The sequence below is a fragment of the Rhineura floridana genome, chromosome 10, assembly GCF_030035675.1.
Source record: "Rhineura floridana isolate rRhiFlo1 chromosome 10, rRhiFlo1.hap2, whole genome shotgun sequence".
Taxonomy (NCBI): domain Eukaryota; kingdom Metazoa; phylum Chordata; class Lepidosauria; order Squamata; family Rhineuridae; genus Rhineura; species Rhineura floridana.
In genome coordinates this window covers 15,628,240-15,647,567 of record NC_084489.1, presented here as the reverse complement: position 1 = coordinate 15,647,567, position 19,328 = coordinate 15,628,240, and the positions used below count along the sequence as shown (strand labels likewise).

The window sequence follows — 19,328 nt, the reverse complement described above, 5'->3', positions numbered from 1 at the left end:
GTGCCTTTTTTTGTCAACACAGCACTTGAATTTAATTCAAGTTTAATTGCAAGTTCAGGTCTGGTTGGAATATACCACATCCCCCGGCTTTTTACATAATGGGTTTTTTTCTAAAGTGGGCATTTTGCATGCATAAAGGAAGAAAAGATGAAGGAACATGCTAAGCCTCATTCATGGTTTAGATTGTTGTCTGAACCAGGCCATAGAATGTCCCTCCACAAAAATGAGGGGTGGCTCTGATCAGTCCCTATAAATTACGTTATGTAAATAAAATAATAATAATAATAATAATAAATTTAATTTATATGTCGCCTATCTGGCCAATGACCACTCTAGGCGATGTACATGAAGGGATTAAGATACAATACAATAAATACAATAATAAAAATAAAACTATACAGCAGCAATAATAATAATGCAGGGTAGAAGGCATTTGATCATAACAGTTAACCCTCCCCGGAAGTCCCAAAGGCCTGTTGAAAGAGCCAGGTCTTTAAGGCTTTATGAAATGTATTTAGGGAAGAGGCGTGCCGTAGATCTTGTGGGAGAGAGTTCCAAAGAGTGGGGGCCGCCACTGAGAATGCCCTCTCTCTAGTTCCTGCCAATATAGCTGTTTTTGTCGGTGGGATTGAGAGAAGGCCCTGTGTGGCTGATCGTGTTGGGCGGCATAATTGGTGGCGTTGCAGGCGCTCCTTTAGATAAACTGGGCCAAAACCGTATAGGGATTTAAAGGTTAATACCAACACCTTGAATTGGGTCTGGAAAACAACAGGCAGCCAGTGTAGATCGAACAACACAGGTGTGATGTGATCCCGGCGGCGACTATTCGTAAGTAATCGAGCCGCCGTGTTTTGTATAAGTTGTAGTTTCCGGACCATTTTCAAGGGTAACCCCACGTAGAGCGCATTACAGTAATCCAGTCGAGAGGTGACCAGGGCATGTACTACTAGTGGGAGTTGATGATCAGGAAGGTAGGGTTGCAGCCTTCGTATGAGGTGTAGTTGATACCAGGCTGCCCGGCTCACTGCCGAAATCTGAGTCTCCATGGACAGCCTGGAATCAAGTACAACCCCAAGGCTACGGACCTAGTCCTTCAAGGGTAGACTTACCCCGTTGAACTTCAGGTCAACATCTCCCAACCTTCTCTTATCCCCCACGAGCAGCACCTCGGTCTTATCGGGGTTCAACTTCAGCCTGTTCCTTCCCATCCATCCACTCACGGATTCCAGGCACTTGGACATGGTCTCCACAGCCGACTCTGGTGAAGATTTAAATGAGAGATAGAGCTGAGTGTCATCTGCATATTGGTGACACTGCAGTCCAAATCTCCTAATGATTGCCCCCAGCGGCTTCATATAGATATTAAATAGCATGGGAGAGAGGATAGAGCCCTGTGGCACACCACAATCGAGAGGCCAAGGGTCTGAAACCTCCTCCCCCAATGCTACCTGTTGGTACCTATCGGAGAGAAAGGAACGGAACCACTGCAATACAGTACCTCCAATTCCCAATCCCTCCAGGCGATGTAAAAGGATACTGTGGTCGACAGTATCAAAAGCCGCTGAGAGATCGAGGAGGACAAGAAAGGTGAATTCTCCCCTATCTAATGCCCTCCTCATATCATCTACCAGAGAGACCAAGGCTGTTTCGGTTCTGTGACCAGTCCTGAAACCCGATTGGTATGGATCCAAATAATCCGTTTCATCCAAGTGTGCTGCCAACTGGTTGGCCACCACTCGCTCAATGACCTTGCCCAAGAATGGAAGATTCGAAATTGGGCGAAAGTTATTAAAAACTTGGGGATCCAAGGAGGACTTCTTCAAGATGGGCTTTACAATTGCCTCCTTGAAAGCTGATGGCATCACACCCTCTTGCAAGGATGCGTTTACCACCATTTTAATCCCTGTGCCCAATTTCTCTTTGCAGCTCATAAGGAGCCACAATGGGCAAGGATCATTTAGGCAAGTGGTAGGCTTCACAGTTGAGAGTACCTTGTCCACATCCTCAGAAGGGAGAAGCCGAAACCGATCCCAATTTACCGGCTTGCAACTGGCCAACTCTGGTTCACTTACTGTGTCCACGGCATACAGGATCGAGCTCCGTAGGTGTTCGATTTTATCGGCGAAGTGCTTTGCCAATATGTCACAGGAGGCCTTTGACTGTTCCAAGGGGTCCTGGGCAACTGGACCGACCAGTTCTCGAACCACCTGGAAGAGCCTCCTGGGACAGCACTCTGCAGACGCAATAGAGGCAGCAAAGAAAGCCTTCTTTCCTGCCCTTATTGCCACTTGGTAGGCAGCTACTGCTGCTCTAACCTGTGTCCGGACATCTTCGGAGTGGGATTTCCGCCACCGGCATTCTAGTCGTCTCACCTCCTGTCTCAGCGAACGCAACCGTGGTGTATACCACGGTGCTAACTGAGTTCTATTCAGGGGGAGAGGACGTTTCGGAGCCACCCGGTCTAATGCCCTGGTGATCCCATCATTCCACTCCCTCACCAGGGTTTCGACCGGGCGGCCTTCAGCAGGTTCCAATTCCCCAAGCGCAGTTAGGAATCCTTTTGGATCCATCAGGCGCCTGGGGTGGACCATTCTAATAGGTCCTTCACCCCTGCGGAGGGGGTGCGGCATTGAGAAGTCTGTGTTTACCAGGTAGTGATCTGACCATGACACAGGGGTGGAATAAACCACTCCCAACTTCAGAGCACTTCTCTCCCAGGACAAACACAAGGTCGAGAGCATGACTGGCTACATGGGTGGGTCCCCTGTTACTAAGGCGCAGTTCCCAGGAAGCCATGGTTTCCAGGAAATCCCGAGGGGCTCCAGTGAGAGTGGACTCGGCATGCACGTTGAAGTCACCCAGCACTAATAATTCTGGGGACAACACCTGTACAGCCGAGACCACCTCCAGCACCTCGGCCAGGGAGTCTGCTGTGCAGCGGGATCCCTAAACTGCCCTTCGGGCCCAACCTCCAGTACATGCAATCAACACATTGAGTCCTATGGAGAGGGAGTCTGGCAAAAACCAAAGACTCGATAGATGACTGCCACACCCCCTCCCCGCCTGCCCACCCTCGGCTGCTGTGCATAACGGAAACCTGGTGGACACATGGCCTCAAGAATGGGAGCAGAGGCCTCGTCCAGCCAAGTTTCCGTAATACATGCCAGGTCTGCATGCTCATCCAAGATCATATCATGGATGAGCGAAGTTTTTTGTGCCACAGACCTGGCATTACACAACAACAGTCGAAGGTCAGCAGGAACCTTACGTCCCCCAGTTTTCGTCTGGTTCTGGACAGACCCAGAACAGGGGATGGGTATGACACATCTATCCCCTGTTCCCCTATTCTGGCGTGGTCTGCCAGCAGCACCCTTCCAGCGCCTGCCGCCCAATGTTCCAATAACTTGGGCCCCCACCTCCCTCCCTGACTTGCACATGTCTCTATCCCTATCTGTCAATCAACAGGCCACCCACCCTAAAACAATATTGGTCCGGAGACCCGCCTCCGTACTCTGTAGCAATTATAATTAATTAAATACATTGCAGTAAAGGGAAAAGTAGTTCTGATGAAATCCTATTGAGGTGTCAGAAATGACCACCATCTATTGAGATGACCTTGTTCTGTGGACAATGACATTTTACTTATTCCTACATTTGGGCCATTGTAACAAAGCAGTCTAATTAACAGTAATTTGTCAAAATATGGAAATGGACTGCCGCAAATCAGTTCCGACTTATGGTGACCCTATGAATAGGGTTATATATATATATATAGTATTTTATGAATTTTAATTGTATTTTATGTATTTTAACTTATTTTAATGTTTTTGTGATTTTACTGTTTACAATTTTATTATGTATGTGTTTGATTTTATTTTCTTAAGCCGCCCTGAGTGCCCTGTTATAGGGTAGAAGGGCGGGATAGAAATATTTTAAATAAAATAAATAAATAAATTTTCATGGTAAGCAGTATTCAGAGGGGGTTTACCATTGCCTTCCTCTGAGGCTGAGAGGCAGTGACTGGCCCAGGGTCACCCAGTGAGCTTCATGGCTATGTGGGGATTTGAACCCTGATCTCCCAGGTCGTAGTCCAACACCTTAACCACTACAGCACACTTACTATGAATTTATTTAAATAGAAATATTTATGTATGAGGCATTTTGACATTTGAATATGGGAGATTGCAGTCATTTGTACACGTAGCTGGGTGTAAGTTCCATTGAACACAGTGGAATTGGCTTAGGGGTGAATATATATAGGATTGCACTATGAAAGACTTACAATAGTTTTAAGTACATTCGATTGCTCCTTAAATGTTGGTCTAATAAGAGAGTTACTGGATCTGAAATTTACCATTGTGTCCTAGAGAAATGGTTCGTAAGAATATGGAAGGAGATAAATTACTTTTAAAATTTCTCTAGAGAGTTGATTGAAGTGGGCTGTGAAGATGCAACATTGGGTTTTAAAATGAAGGGTTATGTAACCAATGCGAACTATTCGGTAAAGAAATGCATCATTTTGCTTTTCATAAACCGTAAGTACAAACGTACATACTTCTTTGTGTGTTATAAGGCAGTATATTGTCTTTAGTTTTAACAAGTTTAAATGGCCAGACCTTTTTTCCTCTATTAAAAAAAAAGGTGGGGTTTGCTAAACACTGATGATGATGTCGTGGTTGAGAAACAGGGGAATGTTTCTCTATCTCCAGGATTGATTTCTGAATTTTTTTTTAAGTGGTATGTTATAAAGGATCTGGGATCATGTCCTGAAACCCCAAATTCTGCTATTGCATGTATCATGAATATTGGTCAAATTTGCTTTGCTTTGATAGTAAAGGATCTTTCAGACAGAGGAGTCTGTAAGGATCAGCCGAGCAGAATTGACATGTCTAGTGTTCACAAGCCACATGGAAACTGTACCATTTCAGGGAGAACTACTACTGCTATTAGCAGACCACCTGGTTCAGCATTGGTGGCATAGTGACAGTGAGGCTAACCACTTAGCACTTTTAAACTCCTATACTAAATACTACTGTTTCTTGAGGTGATGGTACTTGTATTTCTTGTGGTACCTGACTGCTGAGAAAAACAGCCATCTGGAAGCACCGTAACATTCTTGGTTAGAATTCACAATATTTGATCAGTGTATATGTAAAAACTGGGACTGGTGTAGAATCTTGGAAAGACTGATAGTTGAGAAAGAGTGGCCTGGTTCAGATATAATGTTAAACTCTGCTGTAGTGTCATTTGCACAAGCTTCAGGCTCATAATGCTCTCAGCTTCCCCTCTACCTCCGCTGTAGCCATGAGGAGATCTGAAGTTTTTCTGTCTTAAATTAATCACAGTTTTAGTTTTGCCATCTGAATCCCAACCTGTGGTTAATCTTAATTATACCTTAGGGGGGAAAGGTAGAATTCATAACCATGGTTTGAAGCTGATATGTTTCAATATACCATATTTGAGACTAAGCACAATTTGTCTGTGTTTGGGCATAACTACAAACTGTGCCTAGTTAAAAACAGAATATAATGTTTCTGATCTCCTTGCAGCTCTGACAGAGGAGGAGGGGGATGATGCTAGTTCACATAATACTAAACCATAGTTTAGGGCAGCCTTTCCCAACCAGTGTGCCTCCAGATGTTGTTGGACCACAATTCCCATCTTTCCTGACCATTGGCAATGCTGGCTGAGGCTGATGGGAGTTGTGGTACAACACCACCTGGAGGCACACTGGTTGGGAAAGGCTGGTTTAGGGCTTCACCCAAAAAATGCCACTGTGTAAGGAAGAAACAATGAACCATGTTGAGCATAGGACCACTGTATTCAAAGGATTGGAAAGCCCGTCGGATTTTCATGAGCATCTACTTGTTTCAAACAAGTTGAGCTATAATATTGTAGCTCTGAAGACTCTAATTGTGTTTCCCACATGGATATCTTACTTTGGTTGAGAAAGAGAAGTTAAACCGTTATTCACAGACATTAGCTACAGTGGAAGCTCTTAATCCTGAGAAAGTGAAGTGCATTTAAGTGTGATTGCAATAATTGGGTATCTGTTCCAAGTCAATGTGTTTAGATATTTGTAAAATAAATACATACATGGGAAAATATATTTCGGATCAGGGTGTTGTACTGAATCCAGTCTGAGGGCTATCAATAATATGGTCACTTTTAAAAACTTTTTGCCATAAATTTACCCGTTGGTTACATTAATAGAAAAAAACTGAATGACTAAACTTGATCAGAGATGGCTGTGAAAGTGGTATTATAAAGTAATGCATACTGCTGTACCTGTCTCCCCTGATTTTTGTTTTTTCAGATCGACTGGTTGAGTCAAATGCTTTGCGTAAAGCAATAGAAACTGTGTATGCGGCTTATTTACCTAAAAATACACATCCATTTTTATACATAAGGTAAAAAAGTTTTGCTATATAGGGTCATGTAACCAGAAAGAAGAGAAAAATGCAGCTAAGGCTACAGTCCTGAATATTTACCTGAACACAGTGGGACTTGCTTTTCAGTAAAAATGTGCAAGATTACACCTTAATTAGTCTAGCTAAGCAGTGATTGGTATCTTGTTTTTCTGAAATAAGATCCAAGTACAAATCTACAGCAATAAAAACAGTGGATATAGTTTATCATTATCCTAATAAGTGAGTACATCAAACATTATGTTGCTGTTATCATTACCTTACTGGTATTAAGTCTGATAGTTATTTCAATTTCAAGTAAGACACAAACTGATGGTGGGATAAATCATTAGGCGACACATAAATTAAATTATTATTATTATAACAAATGAGAGTGACTTGAAATGTGTATGTCTGTAGTTTTAAGAACTCCAAAGCACTGCAAACAAGGATTTCTGAGAAATCTATGGCTGTGTCATCCACTCCCACAAATCTGCTGGACATACCATTCTTTTGATTAACTTAACATGGTGTTCTCAAAATGTCTTGTAGCCTTGAAATAAACCCTCAGAATGTAGATGTCAATGTGCATCCCACAAAGCATGAAGTTCATTTCCTTCATGAAGACAGCATCTTGGAGCGTGTGCAGCAACACACAGAGAGCAAATTATTGGGCTCTAACTCATCAAGGATGTATTTTACCCAGGTGAGTGAATCCCTGAGTGTGCCACCAAAAAGAAGAAAAGGGGGGAAACCAACCAGTCTTTATTTTATTGGTGGTTAGGAGGGGGAGTACTCTGCGTTCAAGATTTCTTGTGTCCAGTAAAATGTAACACAGTATGTATGAGAAGCATTGCTTCTTGGATAAGGTGGAGCAGCAGTACAAATTATTATCCAAGTTAAAAAATGCCCTTCTGCCAACTATTGTTGGAACTATGTTACTGTAGATCCATTAAGGTTCACGCTCTGTATGCTCTTTAATATAGATTAGTGGTTTTCAAAAAGTGTTCCAAGCACAGGCTGGTGTTCCATACAAAGTGATGGTGTGACTTAGAAATCAGTGCAAGTTACAGAGGTGTCATGCCAGGCAAATGAATGTTAAAGGAGTACACTGATGGTGAGACATTTGAAAACTACTGAAACAGATTTAACATAATTATACCTGACAGAAAGTGGATAACGGCAATCAGCAATGTTAAGTAGCTAGTTGTGATTCACTTCATCTGTGCAAATAGTATAAAGTCACTTGTATGGGTTGGGTCTTCAGCCAGAAAGCACTACTCGTAATATAACGGCATTGCAAGGCAAATACTTGCCCAAAGCTACCTTCTTTGGAAACCAGACTATTACATATTGAATGGCACAGTGGCCTTATGGGGTAGAAATACTTGGACTAAAGCTTTTGGTCTCAGTGAAGACTCCTCTTCCACTCAGAATCACTTACAACCAACCTTGGTTTCATCTTGCTACTCAGATATGGAAAATTCTTAAGTAAATGGACAGAGAAAAATGGACAAGATTCATAACTTTGAGGTCCTTACTGGTAGGTTGTAGAAGTGCGCACAGGCTCCAAAATTTATATCTGTAGCTGCACTTTTTATAATTCCATTATCTTTCTGAGTCACTGTACTCTCTCTGCTTTGATCTGTGTCTCAGGTTCCAATTCACTCTATATGAAATGAACCTCTATGCTCCTCAATTAATATAATTGGGAATCTATAAACTGCTATAACTTTTCCCCCTTTTGGCCAAAGTGGGTGAAATTTGAAGAGCTCCGAGTTACTGTTTTTTGTTTAAAAAAAGCCTCTGTTGCTGTGCTTTAACAAAAAGCAATCCAGAGCTCTTAAGTGCCCTTCAGGCAACATTTTGGGCACTCTGACATATTGCAGAGCCCATGGTCCAAGAGAAACAGAGATATAGGAGAATATAGAGCTATGAGGTACAGAAACAAAGAGTGACATGAGACTTTGTGAGAGCCCTGATCTGACTTTGGACATTGTGCTAGACTTGAGATGTGGTGGTGGTGGTGGGGGGAGATTCCCAAATTATTTGGTTCCCACATAGAGCTGATGTACATGCCTAGTAGGCAGCAAATGTTTTTAGAGCCTGATCATTTGTAAAGGGTAGCTGTTGTGTTTGGCTTTATCTGTAATAGCTAGGTTGTCATGTTATAGTTGCAGCTATGAGATGATCCTGGTTTTGTGAATAGGCCCTAAATTGTGCCTATCTGGCTCTGCCTAAGGATAAATCTCTCCCCAAAAACCTTGGAAAGTGACTCATACCACTCTAACAACACTGAATTGCTTCTCTTCTTGCATTCACTTTTCAATAAAGACATTGCTACCAGGTGTTACTGCCTCTTCCACTGATGTTGTTAAATCAGCAACTAGTCAAGGAGGAGACAAGGTCTATGCCCATCAAATGATCCGTACTGATTGCCGGGACCAGAAACTGGATGCTTTTCTGAAGCCAGCAAATAAATCCATGACTTCTGAACTTGCTGCAGTGTCACCACAGGAAAGCAACAAGAAGCAAAGTTGCAAGGGAACTGGATTACAAGATGTTGAGATGGAAGAATCTGGTGACTTGAATTTAAGAGCTTTAGGAGTGGAACCTGCAAAGACACCAGAAGAGCCAATGGAAAGTCAACCAGCATCTCTTGAAGCTATACCTGCTAGGTATGAGTGACCTCTATGGAGTATTTCTAAATTATCTCTGCTTGTAACTACTGTTGATGAGACGATTCAGCAACATCCTTTTCCTCCTCCAAGCTCTTTTCTGTCTTTGGCATGAATGGAAACGGACTGCCTTCAAGTCGATCCCGACTTATGGTGACCCTATGAATAGGGTTTTCATGATAAGCGGTATTCAGAGGGGGTTTACCATTGCCTTCCTCTGAGGCTGAGAGGCAGTGACTGGCACAAAGTCACCCAGTGAGCTTCATGGCTGTGTGGGGATTCAAACCCTGGTCTCCCAGGTCATAGTCCAACACTCTAACCACTACTTTTTGGAAACAAGGGATGACCCTAGGCTGAATTAAGAGGTGTTGCTGTGTTTTATTTCTTTTAACAAATTTATCTCCTGCCTTTTGTGACATAATAGAAATAAATAAAAACCACACAAAATACTAGAAACATTTAAAACCAAAAACAGAAGAAGATACAAATGTTAAACCAGTCTCAGAGTAAAACAATTCAATAAAGCCACTTAATAAAAAGCAAGAGAATAGATTTCAAAGGCTTTCCTAAAAAAGGAAGGCCTTCGTCATTCAGGAGAAGGCCAGTACAGGGTGGTAGTGGACAAACATCCCTTGGCAGGAGGTTCCATAGCCTATCAAGTTCCATGTGACTATCAAGAAGGGCCAGTCCATCTTCCCTGATTGTCTGGAATTAGGAACAGAGAAGAGGGACTTAATGAGCAGGCAAGTCCATAAAGAAGGAAGTGGCCCTTCAGATATTTTGTTCCCAAACTGTAAAAGGCTTTAAAGCTGATACACAGCACTTTGAAACTGGGACTGGAAACAAATTAAAAAACAGTGTAGTTGTGGTAGTGTGCTCCCAATATGCAACAACCTTAGTGCCACATTCTGGATCTGATATTTTAAAGTGCTTTTCATTCAAAGGCAGCCCTAGTAGTCCAGGTGAGATGTAATTAATGGATATGTTACTATGGCTGGATGCCAAAGATCCAAGAATGAATGTGGCACACCAGCCTATGGTTTGCAAAGGTGCTCTTAGCCACATCTGTCACTTTAGCATCCAAGATTAGACCTTGAAGCACCTCCCCAGCATCCTTTTCTGTTTGGGGCCAACTTTTGCTGGCATAGTTTAGCCCCATAAACCTGGGTAGATTTTCTTATAAATGTAGCATTTACTTTTAAAGTGAAATATATTCTTGAATGTTCTTAATTGAATAGCTGTTTAAATTACTCCAGAGATCACAGCACTCACCTTTGACTTGTATACATGTCAAGTAGAACAGAATGCATTTCCTTTTCAATGTGCATTTCAGAAAGAGACAGCGAACAGACTGTGATGTGGAAATGAAGGAACAGACAAGACAGGAAATGACTGCTGCCTTCACTCCAAGGAGGAGAATTATTAACTTAACTAGTATATTGACCCTTCAAGAGGAAATTAGTAACCAGGCACAGGCAAGTAAGTTTATTCCATTCTTCCTGTTGTATTTCACATGCTGCTTTAGACCCATTCATAAACACAGTAAAGTAAGCTATGCCGTCTGTTATGAGAGGAATGCTTTACTGTGGTCAAAATGTGTATAGCTTGTATATCAATATAAATAATAAAAATAAATGTAACTTGTATATAAATTGGCCCATACTATTAAGATAACTTGTTTTGCTAAGTATTTGAAGTCTCAGGATGTCAGCTGGTATCTTTACTTGATCACCTTGGTCAAAGGTATGCGCACCTACATATCTAGCAGCAGAATTTAGTCTTTAACTATCTTGCATGGTAACAAGTTTAACAGATACCATAGCCGTATCTTTTGCGGCACACTCACATGAGTGCTTAGAGGACAGTCAGTAATATCTTTTTATTTTTTTAATATACCGTAAAGCAGAAATCACCAGCCTTTTGAGGACACCTTTCAAATGTTGAGAGAGTGCTGTGGGCACCAGTCATAAAATGGCTGCCACGGGGGGCATGGCATAACAAAATGGCTGCCACAGGGGGCATGGCATAACACAAAATTAGAGGGAGTACAGTCATTGCTGCTTTCCCTACCCGTTGTTGAACCACCTTACGTTTACCATGGGAAGTTAGCTATGTCCTGATGGTGGACCATACAGCTCTGCATCAGGTGATAGGAATCTCTGGAGTCCTGAAGGGCTTTGGTTTTCCCCTCTCCTTTAGTGCACTTTTCTTGCTTCTGTCTTATTTTCTAGTTGTCCTTTGAATCTTTGTGGTATGCACTTTCTTTTTTTCCTGGCAACTAGGATGAATCTTTCCTGTGATGTGTTCATCTGAGTTGAGGTACTTCCTAGAAGTTATTTTCTGCAAATACTGTGCACAATAAATGCAGATGGATGTTAAAGAATCCATTCCCCAAATGGCAAATGCAAAATGTGAAAACTGCAAAGAGGCTTAGGCATGTCTCCAGAAGTTCGGGACCTATACCCAGGCACTCAAGAATTCACTGTATAGTTAAATTACTGTACAATGGTATCCATGTCTGCTTCAGAAATAACCTTTGTTTAATGGGGCATACTCCCAGGTAAGTCGATACAGGATGGCAGCCTAGGCTTTGGGGAAAACGGAGTTCTTGTGCCACTATCACCTGATGTCCAAACAACTCACTTACCAATCACAGCTTTACTCATTGGTTAAAAACACTGTCAGGCTGGAGCAGCTATTTCATTGCACAAAAATCTCTTGGAATGATACCTGCAATTTTGCTTCATAATATTCTTTCTAGGACAACCAGAGACTTTTTTTAAAGAGAAATCTCAATTTGGGGCCCCTCATGCCAATGAAGACTTTCATGGGCACCATGGTACCTGTGGGTGCCAGGTTGGCAACCCCAAGCAATAAAGTGTTAACTTGCACTCATATCTCATGGCCCGCAAAAAATCAGCTTGGAAACGAAAGATTTATTTTTGTGCCTCAGCTGGAGAAATAGGAACAAGGAAGACATTTTCTGCTGAGCAACACAGAGTTGGACATGGAGAAAAAACTGCAGCAGTACAGTGATACTGTTTTCGAAATACTCATGAAGTAGATTCTTTAATTGAGAACACTCTTGGCTGCTTCTTATGACCAGTTATGTAAGCAGTTCAGAAAAATCAAGCAGAATTCTGCTCTCGGGTCCAGCAATATTTATTTTGAAGGAAACAAAATAGCTTGCAGGTTCTTCATGTGGGTGGTTTCCTCTCAGCTGCTGTTTGTATTGTTTGGAGCAAAATTCTTCTGTGATAGAAGCAGCTGAAATTTGACTGGTATTCAGTTGTTCATTACAGTTATATTAAGATGTGGAAGCGCTAAGTATGCAGTACTTTCGCCTTCATTTTAGTCTTTTGGCACAAGTAGTCAACACCGCTAGATTACTTATATTCTGGCACCTAGGTCTGAAAAATCTGGACTGGCATCTAGTTTATAATTTGCAAACGCACAGATGCTTGGAGGCAAAATGCCATGTCCTGGTATATACGGAGTTTAAAATCCTTAATGTTTAATGTTAAAGCATTTGTTGCAAAATCTGACAAATAGATCAGTTGAAATTGAGTTCTTGGATTTAAACAATCTTAGAAACTACCTGAAAGCTGATTCCTAGTTTGTGGAATGGACTTCTTGAGTTTTGTGGCAGAGTTGCAAGTTCAATACTCTTTAATAACCAATTGTTAACTATTTGGAGTACTTAGAAGATTTATGCAACTTTAAAGTTGACAATGAGGACATTGAACTTGTAAAAGGATTATCAATACCTGGCACAGTCATTAACCAAAATGGAGACAATAGGTAAAAAATCAGAAGACGGCTAGCACGGGGGAGGGCAGCTATGAGAGAACTAGAAAAGGTCCTCAAATGCAAAGATGTATCACTGAACACTAAAGTCAGGATCATACAGACCATGGTATTCCCAATCTCTATGTGTGGATATGAAAGTTGGGCAGTGAAAAAAGTTAAGAGAAAAATAACTCATTTGAAATGTGGTGTTGGAAAAGTTTTGTGCATATCATGGACCATGAAAAGGACAGATAATTGGGTGTTAGAACAAATTAAACTGGAACTATAATTAGAAGCTAAAATGATGAACACTTCATGAGAAGACGTGATTCACTAGAAAAGACAATAATACTGGGAAAAACAGAAGGGAGTAGAAAAAGAGGAAGGCCAAACAAGAGATGGATTGATTCCATAAAGGAAGCCACAGACCTGAACTTACAAGATCTGAACAGGGTTTATAACAATGCTATTGGAGGTTGCCGATTCATAGGGTCGCCATAAGTCGTAATCGACTTGAAGGCACATAACAAGGACTATACTGGCTTGTATTCCAAAAGACATCTGATGTAACTTGTTTGTGAATTGGCAGAATATTTCTTAAAGGACACTATTTGAAGAGTAAAATACAGCTATTAGAAACACAGGAAGTTGCCTTATACCGAGTCAGACAATGGTCTGTCTAGCTCAGTATTGTATAGACTGAATGGCAGCAGTTGTCCAGGATTTCAGGCAGGCAGTTTCTACTAGTCCTACCTGGAGATCCTGGGGATTGAACCTGGGATCTTCTGCATGCAAGGCAGATGCTCTACCCCTGAACGATGGCCTTTCCCCAAATAATATTACTATTTGAGAGGAAGCTATTACTATATTGACTACTAGCCATGATGGCTATGCTTTCCTTCCATGGTCAGAGGTGGTATGCTTCTGAATAGCAGTTGCTGTAAACTGCAGGAGGGGAGAGTGATCTTGCACTCAGTTCCTGCCTGTGGGCTCCCCATGGGCATCTATTTGGACACTGAATAGGATGCTGGACAAGATGGGCCACTGGCCTGATCTAGCAGGTTCTTCTTATGAAATGGAACAGTAGTTGAAATGTGAAGCCCATAGTGCTTTAGTAGTTTAGTAAATCAAGCAGTTGAGTTCTTAAAATAGGAGGAGAGACTACATCATCCCTGGCCATTGGCCATGTTTCCTGGGACTGATGGGAGTTGTCATTAAGTGGCATCTGGAAAGCCAAAGGTTTCCCACACCTGTCTTAAAAGGGAAGGCTATTATTGATTCTGGATTGTACTGAACATGAGTGGTTTGTCTTATTACAGGTCTTCAGGAGATGCTACATGATCACTCCTTTGTTGGATGTGTTAACCCTCAGTGGGCATTGGTGCAATATCAGACAAAACTGTATCTGCTCAATACCACAAAGCTCAGGTAACAGTCTGAACAAAGTTTAATCTTGTTTTGGTCAAAAGAAAAGTAGTATTCAGTAACTTGAGATGGGAAGAAATGAGTGCATTTTCCATAGGAGGTGGGCCATCACCGTGGGAATAGTTCCACCTATCGTGCGAAGGCAAGAATGTTTTTGAAGTCAAGACTAGGGACGTCATGCCCCTCCCACTCTCCAGTTCATTCTTGCCTTCGTACGAACAAGATTGGAATTTCACGTAGCATTTAGCTAAGTCTCGTATTTGTTTGTCTTTTTCTTCAAAACCTTTTTTCTGTTTTTTGTGTCTAGCCTACTGAGGATCCCCTCAGAGACCGCGGCTGCGGCTCTCTTTCCCCTTTCCTCAGGGCTATTTACTTTCTTTCATTCCCTTGATTGGGGTGCTCCCTCTGAGACCGCGGCTGCGGCTCTCTTTATTTTTGCAGTTTCAAGCCCCCGCCCCCTCCCCCCCCGTAGCCAGGGGGCTCCCTCAGTGACCGCGGCTGCGGCTCTCTTTTTGATCGCTTTTGATCGCTTGTGAGGGAAGGGGAATCCCCCTCCCTCCCCCCCCGATCGTTGCCGCGGCTGATCCGATCTCAGCGGGAGCTTGCAGCTGCGGCTCCTGCCGTTACTCTTTTACCGCAGATCGCCCTCGCTACGTGGCTTAAATCCCACTGCGAAGGGCTTTACAGACCGCGACGGCGGCTCTCCCTGCGGCAGCTGCCGTTTTTTCCTCTGCCTGCTCTTCCAGAGTTTTTCCAACCGCTACTGCGGCTTTCGGCGAGTCCGTGCTGGCCAGCCCTTCCCCCAGTTCGCTTGCGACGGCCGCCATTGCTCCTTCTCCCTCAGCCCCCTTTTGATCGTTTTTTCCCGCCCGTTTTTTTTCCGGGCGCCATTTTTTGAAATTCAAAATTCCCGCCTTTTTTGTTACCATCTATTTAGCTTCGGATACCTCCCCTGCAGGCTATCTATCTGTATGTTTGTGTATATGTGCTGCTGACAAACTTACACAAGGCTGATTTACACACATTTTTACTGTGGCTGTAATCATAGTGGCTGAATTGTATTATTAAGGCTGGAGCTCCAATCCTAGTGGGCTGGATTGTATTATCAAGGCTGGAGCTTTAATCCTAGTGGCTGGATTACATTATCAAGGCTGGAGCTTTAATCCTAGTGGCTGGATTACATTATTAAGGCTGGAGCTTTAATATCAGTGGCTGACTTGTATTAAATCTGTTTTACATTACATATCCTACCCCCTATGGGGCCGTGAACAAGCCTAAAACCCAGCCTACAGCACTAATCTGAGTGTGCCAACTCTAAAACAGCCTATATTATATTAACGCTGATACCTCTGTGCATTCTGCCCCCTCTGTGGCAGTGCATTCGCCATCTGCCAGTGTATCCTACCCCCTCCGTGGTAGTACGCTGTGCCAGTTTGGGTCTTTACAGCCTACCCCCTCCGTGGCAGTGTACTGCACCCAGGTTCATATAAGATGGCAGAACAGCCAGGCATGTCACCATCAACACACATGGTGCCAGATCAGCCAGACATGCCACAATCAGCCAAGCCACAACATACTAACACGTCTAAGACCAGACATGCCAAAGCACTGGCTAAGACAAAACATCTTTCCAGCCATAGTAAACCAAAGCGCCCTCGTTATGTCTCTGTGCCAACAACCACCACAGCACAGACTCACATAAGTGATATTTTCCATTCTCCTGCTACTGCCTCTGACGAGGAAGAGTTTGTTGGCTTTCCCCCTCACGGTTCGCCTAACGAACCTACCTCTGGCTTACCGCCTCAGACATCTGTTCCAATAGCCCACCAGGCACATACATCTCACACATCTGGTCTGCAGCTGTCTCCTGATTTCCTCTCCCAACTCCAAGCCATGCTGGCTTATTTCACACAAATGCAGTCACTACCACAGGTTCCTGCCATACCCCCACTCAACATGGACCAACGCGCGTTCCATGCTGCTCATCCTTCCTGCTCGCCAGATCCCTTCGATGTAACCAGAGGCAGATGTACGGACGAAGCCTCGTATGTGGAGGAGTTAACTTTCACTGACCATGTTGAAGGAGACGACTGGAGCAACTATTCAGATCATGAGGAGGATACATCGTATCGCTTGTTCAATACCTCAGATTACCAACCACTAGCACGTAGGGTACTTCATACCCTTGGTCTCCAGACTGCGCCCTCAACTTCGTCCGCTCCAACTCTCAAAGGGGCCAAGGTCCTCAAATCCCCTGCACCTACTGAACACTACATCCCGGTGCTGGACCCAATTGCCAAATTAGCTTCCGAAGAATGGGCCCACCCGCTCAAAGCTCGACGCTTCAAGAACATGGCTGACAGACTTTACGCCCTAGCCCCAGACTTCGCCACCAAGTTAGATGTCCCTGGCATAGATGAACCGATCGCTCGCCTCGTTTCACGTTCTATCTTGCCCAGGGAAGGGGAATCCCACCTAAAAGATACTACTGAACGTCGAATAGACTTCGCCCTCCGCAAGAACCACGAGGCCACTGCCCTAGCCATGCGTGCCTCCGCCTCAGCCTCCATCTTCTCCAGAGCATCTATGATGTGGCTGGATGACCTTCTAGAGGATGATAACCCTGATCCTGTCGCCTTCAAAAGAGCACTATTGAAGTTACGTAAGACAGCAGCCTTTGTGGCCGATGCCACTTTGGATGCCACCCAATTACGGGCACGAGCCATGACGACTCAAATAGTCGCTCGTCGCACCCTCTGGCTTCGCCACTGGCAAGCTGATTCAGCGGCCAGATTGAACCTGTCCAAGGCTCCTTACTCCGGATCTCTACTCTTTGGTGAGGAAGCTCTAAAGGCAGTTCTGGTTGATCCAAAAGACGCCCACAAACCGGTTCTAGCCACAGTCAAGAACATCGACCACAGGCCCTTCAGGCGATTTCCCTCCTTTCGTTCTAACCAGCCCTTTCGAGGAATGCGACCAGGAGGACGAGGCCGCGATTTCAGACCCTATGATTCCAACGCATTCAGGGGCTCCTGGAACCGACGCCCCCAGGGCAGAGGTCAGTACCAAGGGCGCAGGGGCAACTCATCGTCCTCATATAGGGGAGGTCCTCGCCTACACAAGTAGTATTAACGCCATCCCCATAGGTGGCAGATTACTTAATTTTGGAGATCGATGGCTGCGCCTTACTACGGTCCCCTGGATCAGGGACCTCTTCACTTATGGCTATACCATAGAGTTCTGGGCAACCCCATCAGACAGATTCCACCCGTCTCCTTGCCCAAGGGCACCAGCCAGGCACAACATCATGCAGACAGCTATACATCACCTCTTGCACATAGCGGCAATAGAGCCAGTTCCCACAACTGAGAGATCGGAAGGGGTGTACTCCCTCCTATTTGCTGTGCCAAAACGAGATTTATCTTGGAGGGCGGTATTGGATCTCAAGTTTGTCAACCGTTTTGTAACATACCGCAGGTTCAAAATGGAATCTCTCCATTCCATTACCGAGAGTCTGCATGAAGGAGACTTCCTGGCTTCTATCGACCTTAAGGAAGCGTATCTCCATGTACCCATTTGCATAGCCCACAGAAAGTTTCTTCGGTTTGCCTTTGGCCACCAACATTTTCAATATAGAGCGATGCCATTTGGCCTCTCCTCTGCTCCAAGAGTATTTTCCAAGGTGCTACTCATCCTAGTGGCTTACCTTCGGACCCAAGGGGTTCATATCTACCCATATTTGGATGATCTGCTTATACGGGCCAAATCTGAAGAGCTGGCTCATCATCATTTAATGATCACCCTCAATGTTTTGCAGACCTACGGCTGGCTTGTCAACTTCGACAAAAGCCATCTCCAACCAACCCAACGCCTACTACATCTTGGGGCAATGTTGGACACCCTGCAGGCAATGGTCTTCCTGTCTCCAGATCGCATCACTGCCATCACAAGCATCGCAAGGTCCCTGATGCAACAAACATCCACAGACGTCATGCTTCTCGCCAGAGCGCTCGGGATGTTTATCTCCACAATCCACATTGTGCCCTGGGCTCGAGCTCACACTCGGCCCCTTCAGTGGACTCTGTTGCCTTTTCAAAAAGACATTGCCAGCTCCAACCATCGCAAAGTTCGTTTGAGCCCCGCTCTGCGCCTCTCCTTCCGCTGGTGGACCAAGGTTCATCACCTCTCCAAGGGTACGTCGTTCAGAGAACCCCGCAGAACCGTCGTGACCACAGACGCCAGCCTCATCGGTTGGGGAGCCCACTGCAACTCCCAGTACGTTCAGGGGGTTTGGCCCAACGCAGAGCGATCTCGAAGCATCAACTGGCTGGAACTAAAGGCTGTCCACTTGGCTCTATGTCATTTTCAGTCTCTGTTCCCTTTGCATCATGTGCTCATTCGAACAGACAACACGTGTGTAAAATCACATTTGAACAGACAGGGGGGCACCAGGTCTCATCCTCTGCAGGACTTAGCCTCCCTCATCTTTGTCTGGGCAGAACAACATCTACAATCCCTGAAAGCAGAGCACCTCAGAGGGATTTGGAATGTGACAGCAGACTGGCTCAGCAGACAACAGGTCTTCCCGGGAGAATGGAAACTTCATCCAGCCATTTTCCATCGTCTCCAGTCTCGGTTCGGCGCCCTCTCAGTCGACCTTTTTGCTTCCAGTCACAATTGCCAGCTTCCCAGGTACTTTGCCCGATACCTGGACTCAACAGCAGAAGCAGTGGATGCTCTGACAACACCGTGGCCAGACGGTCTATTGTACGCCTTTCCTCCCATACCATTGTTAGCCAAAACCTTGAGGAAGGCGCGAACCGAAAGGGCACAGCTGGTTCTGATAGCACCATTTTGGCCACGCCGACCGTGGTTCTCAGATCTTCTGGCAGTGTCAATGATGGATCCTTGGACACTTCCAGTAACGCCAGACCTCCTATCCCAGGGTCCAGTACTGCACCAGGACCCTACTTGGCTCAATCTAACAGCGTGGCGTTTGAACGGAGACACTTGAGGTCTGCTGGACTGT

The 19,328-nt window shown here is 44.4% G+C and overlaps 1 protein-coding gene across 1 annotated transcript in view; it reads left to right on the top strand.

Moving 5' to 3' along the window:
- Nucleotides 1-19,328, top strand: part of MLH1 (mutL homolog 1) — a 50,932-nt gene that overhangs the window by 19,241 nt on the left and 12,363 nt on the right. Inside the window, exons 9-14 of the mRNA XM_061586787.1 lie at nt 4,423-4,535; nt 6,317-6,410; nt 6,960-7,113; nt 8,742-9,085; nt 10,419-10,564; nt 14,194-14,302. Of these exons, the coding sequence (XP_061442771.1) occupies nt 4,423-4,535; nt 6,317-6,410; nt 6,960-7,113; nt 8,742-9,085; nt 10,419-10,564; nt 14,194-14,302 (960 nt within the window). The remainder of the gene's footprint in view (nt 1-4,422; nt 4,536-6,316; nt 6,411-6,959; nt 7,114-8,741; nt 9,086-10,418; nt 10,565-14,193; nt 14,303-19,328) is intronic.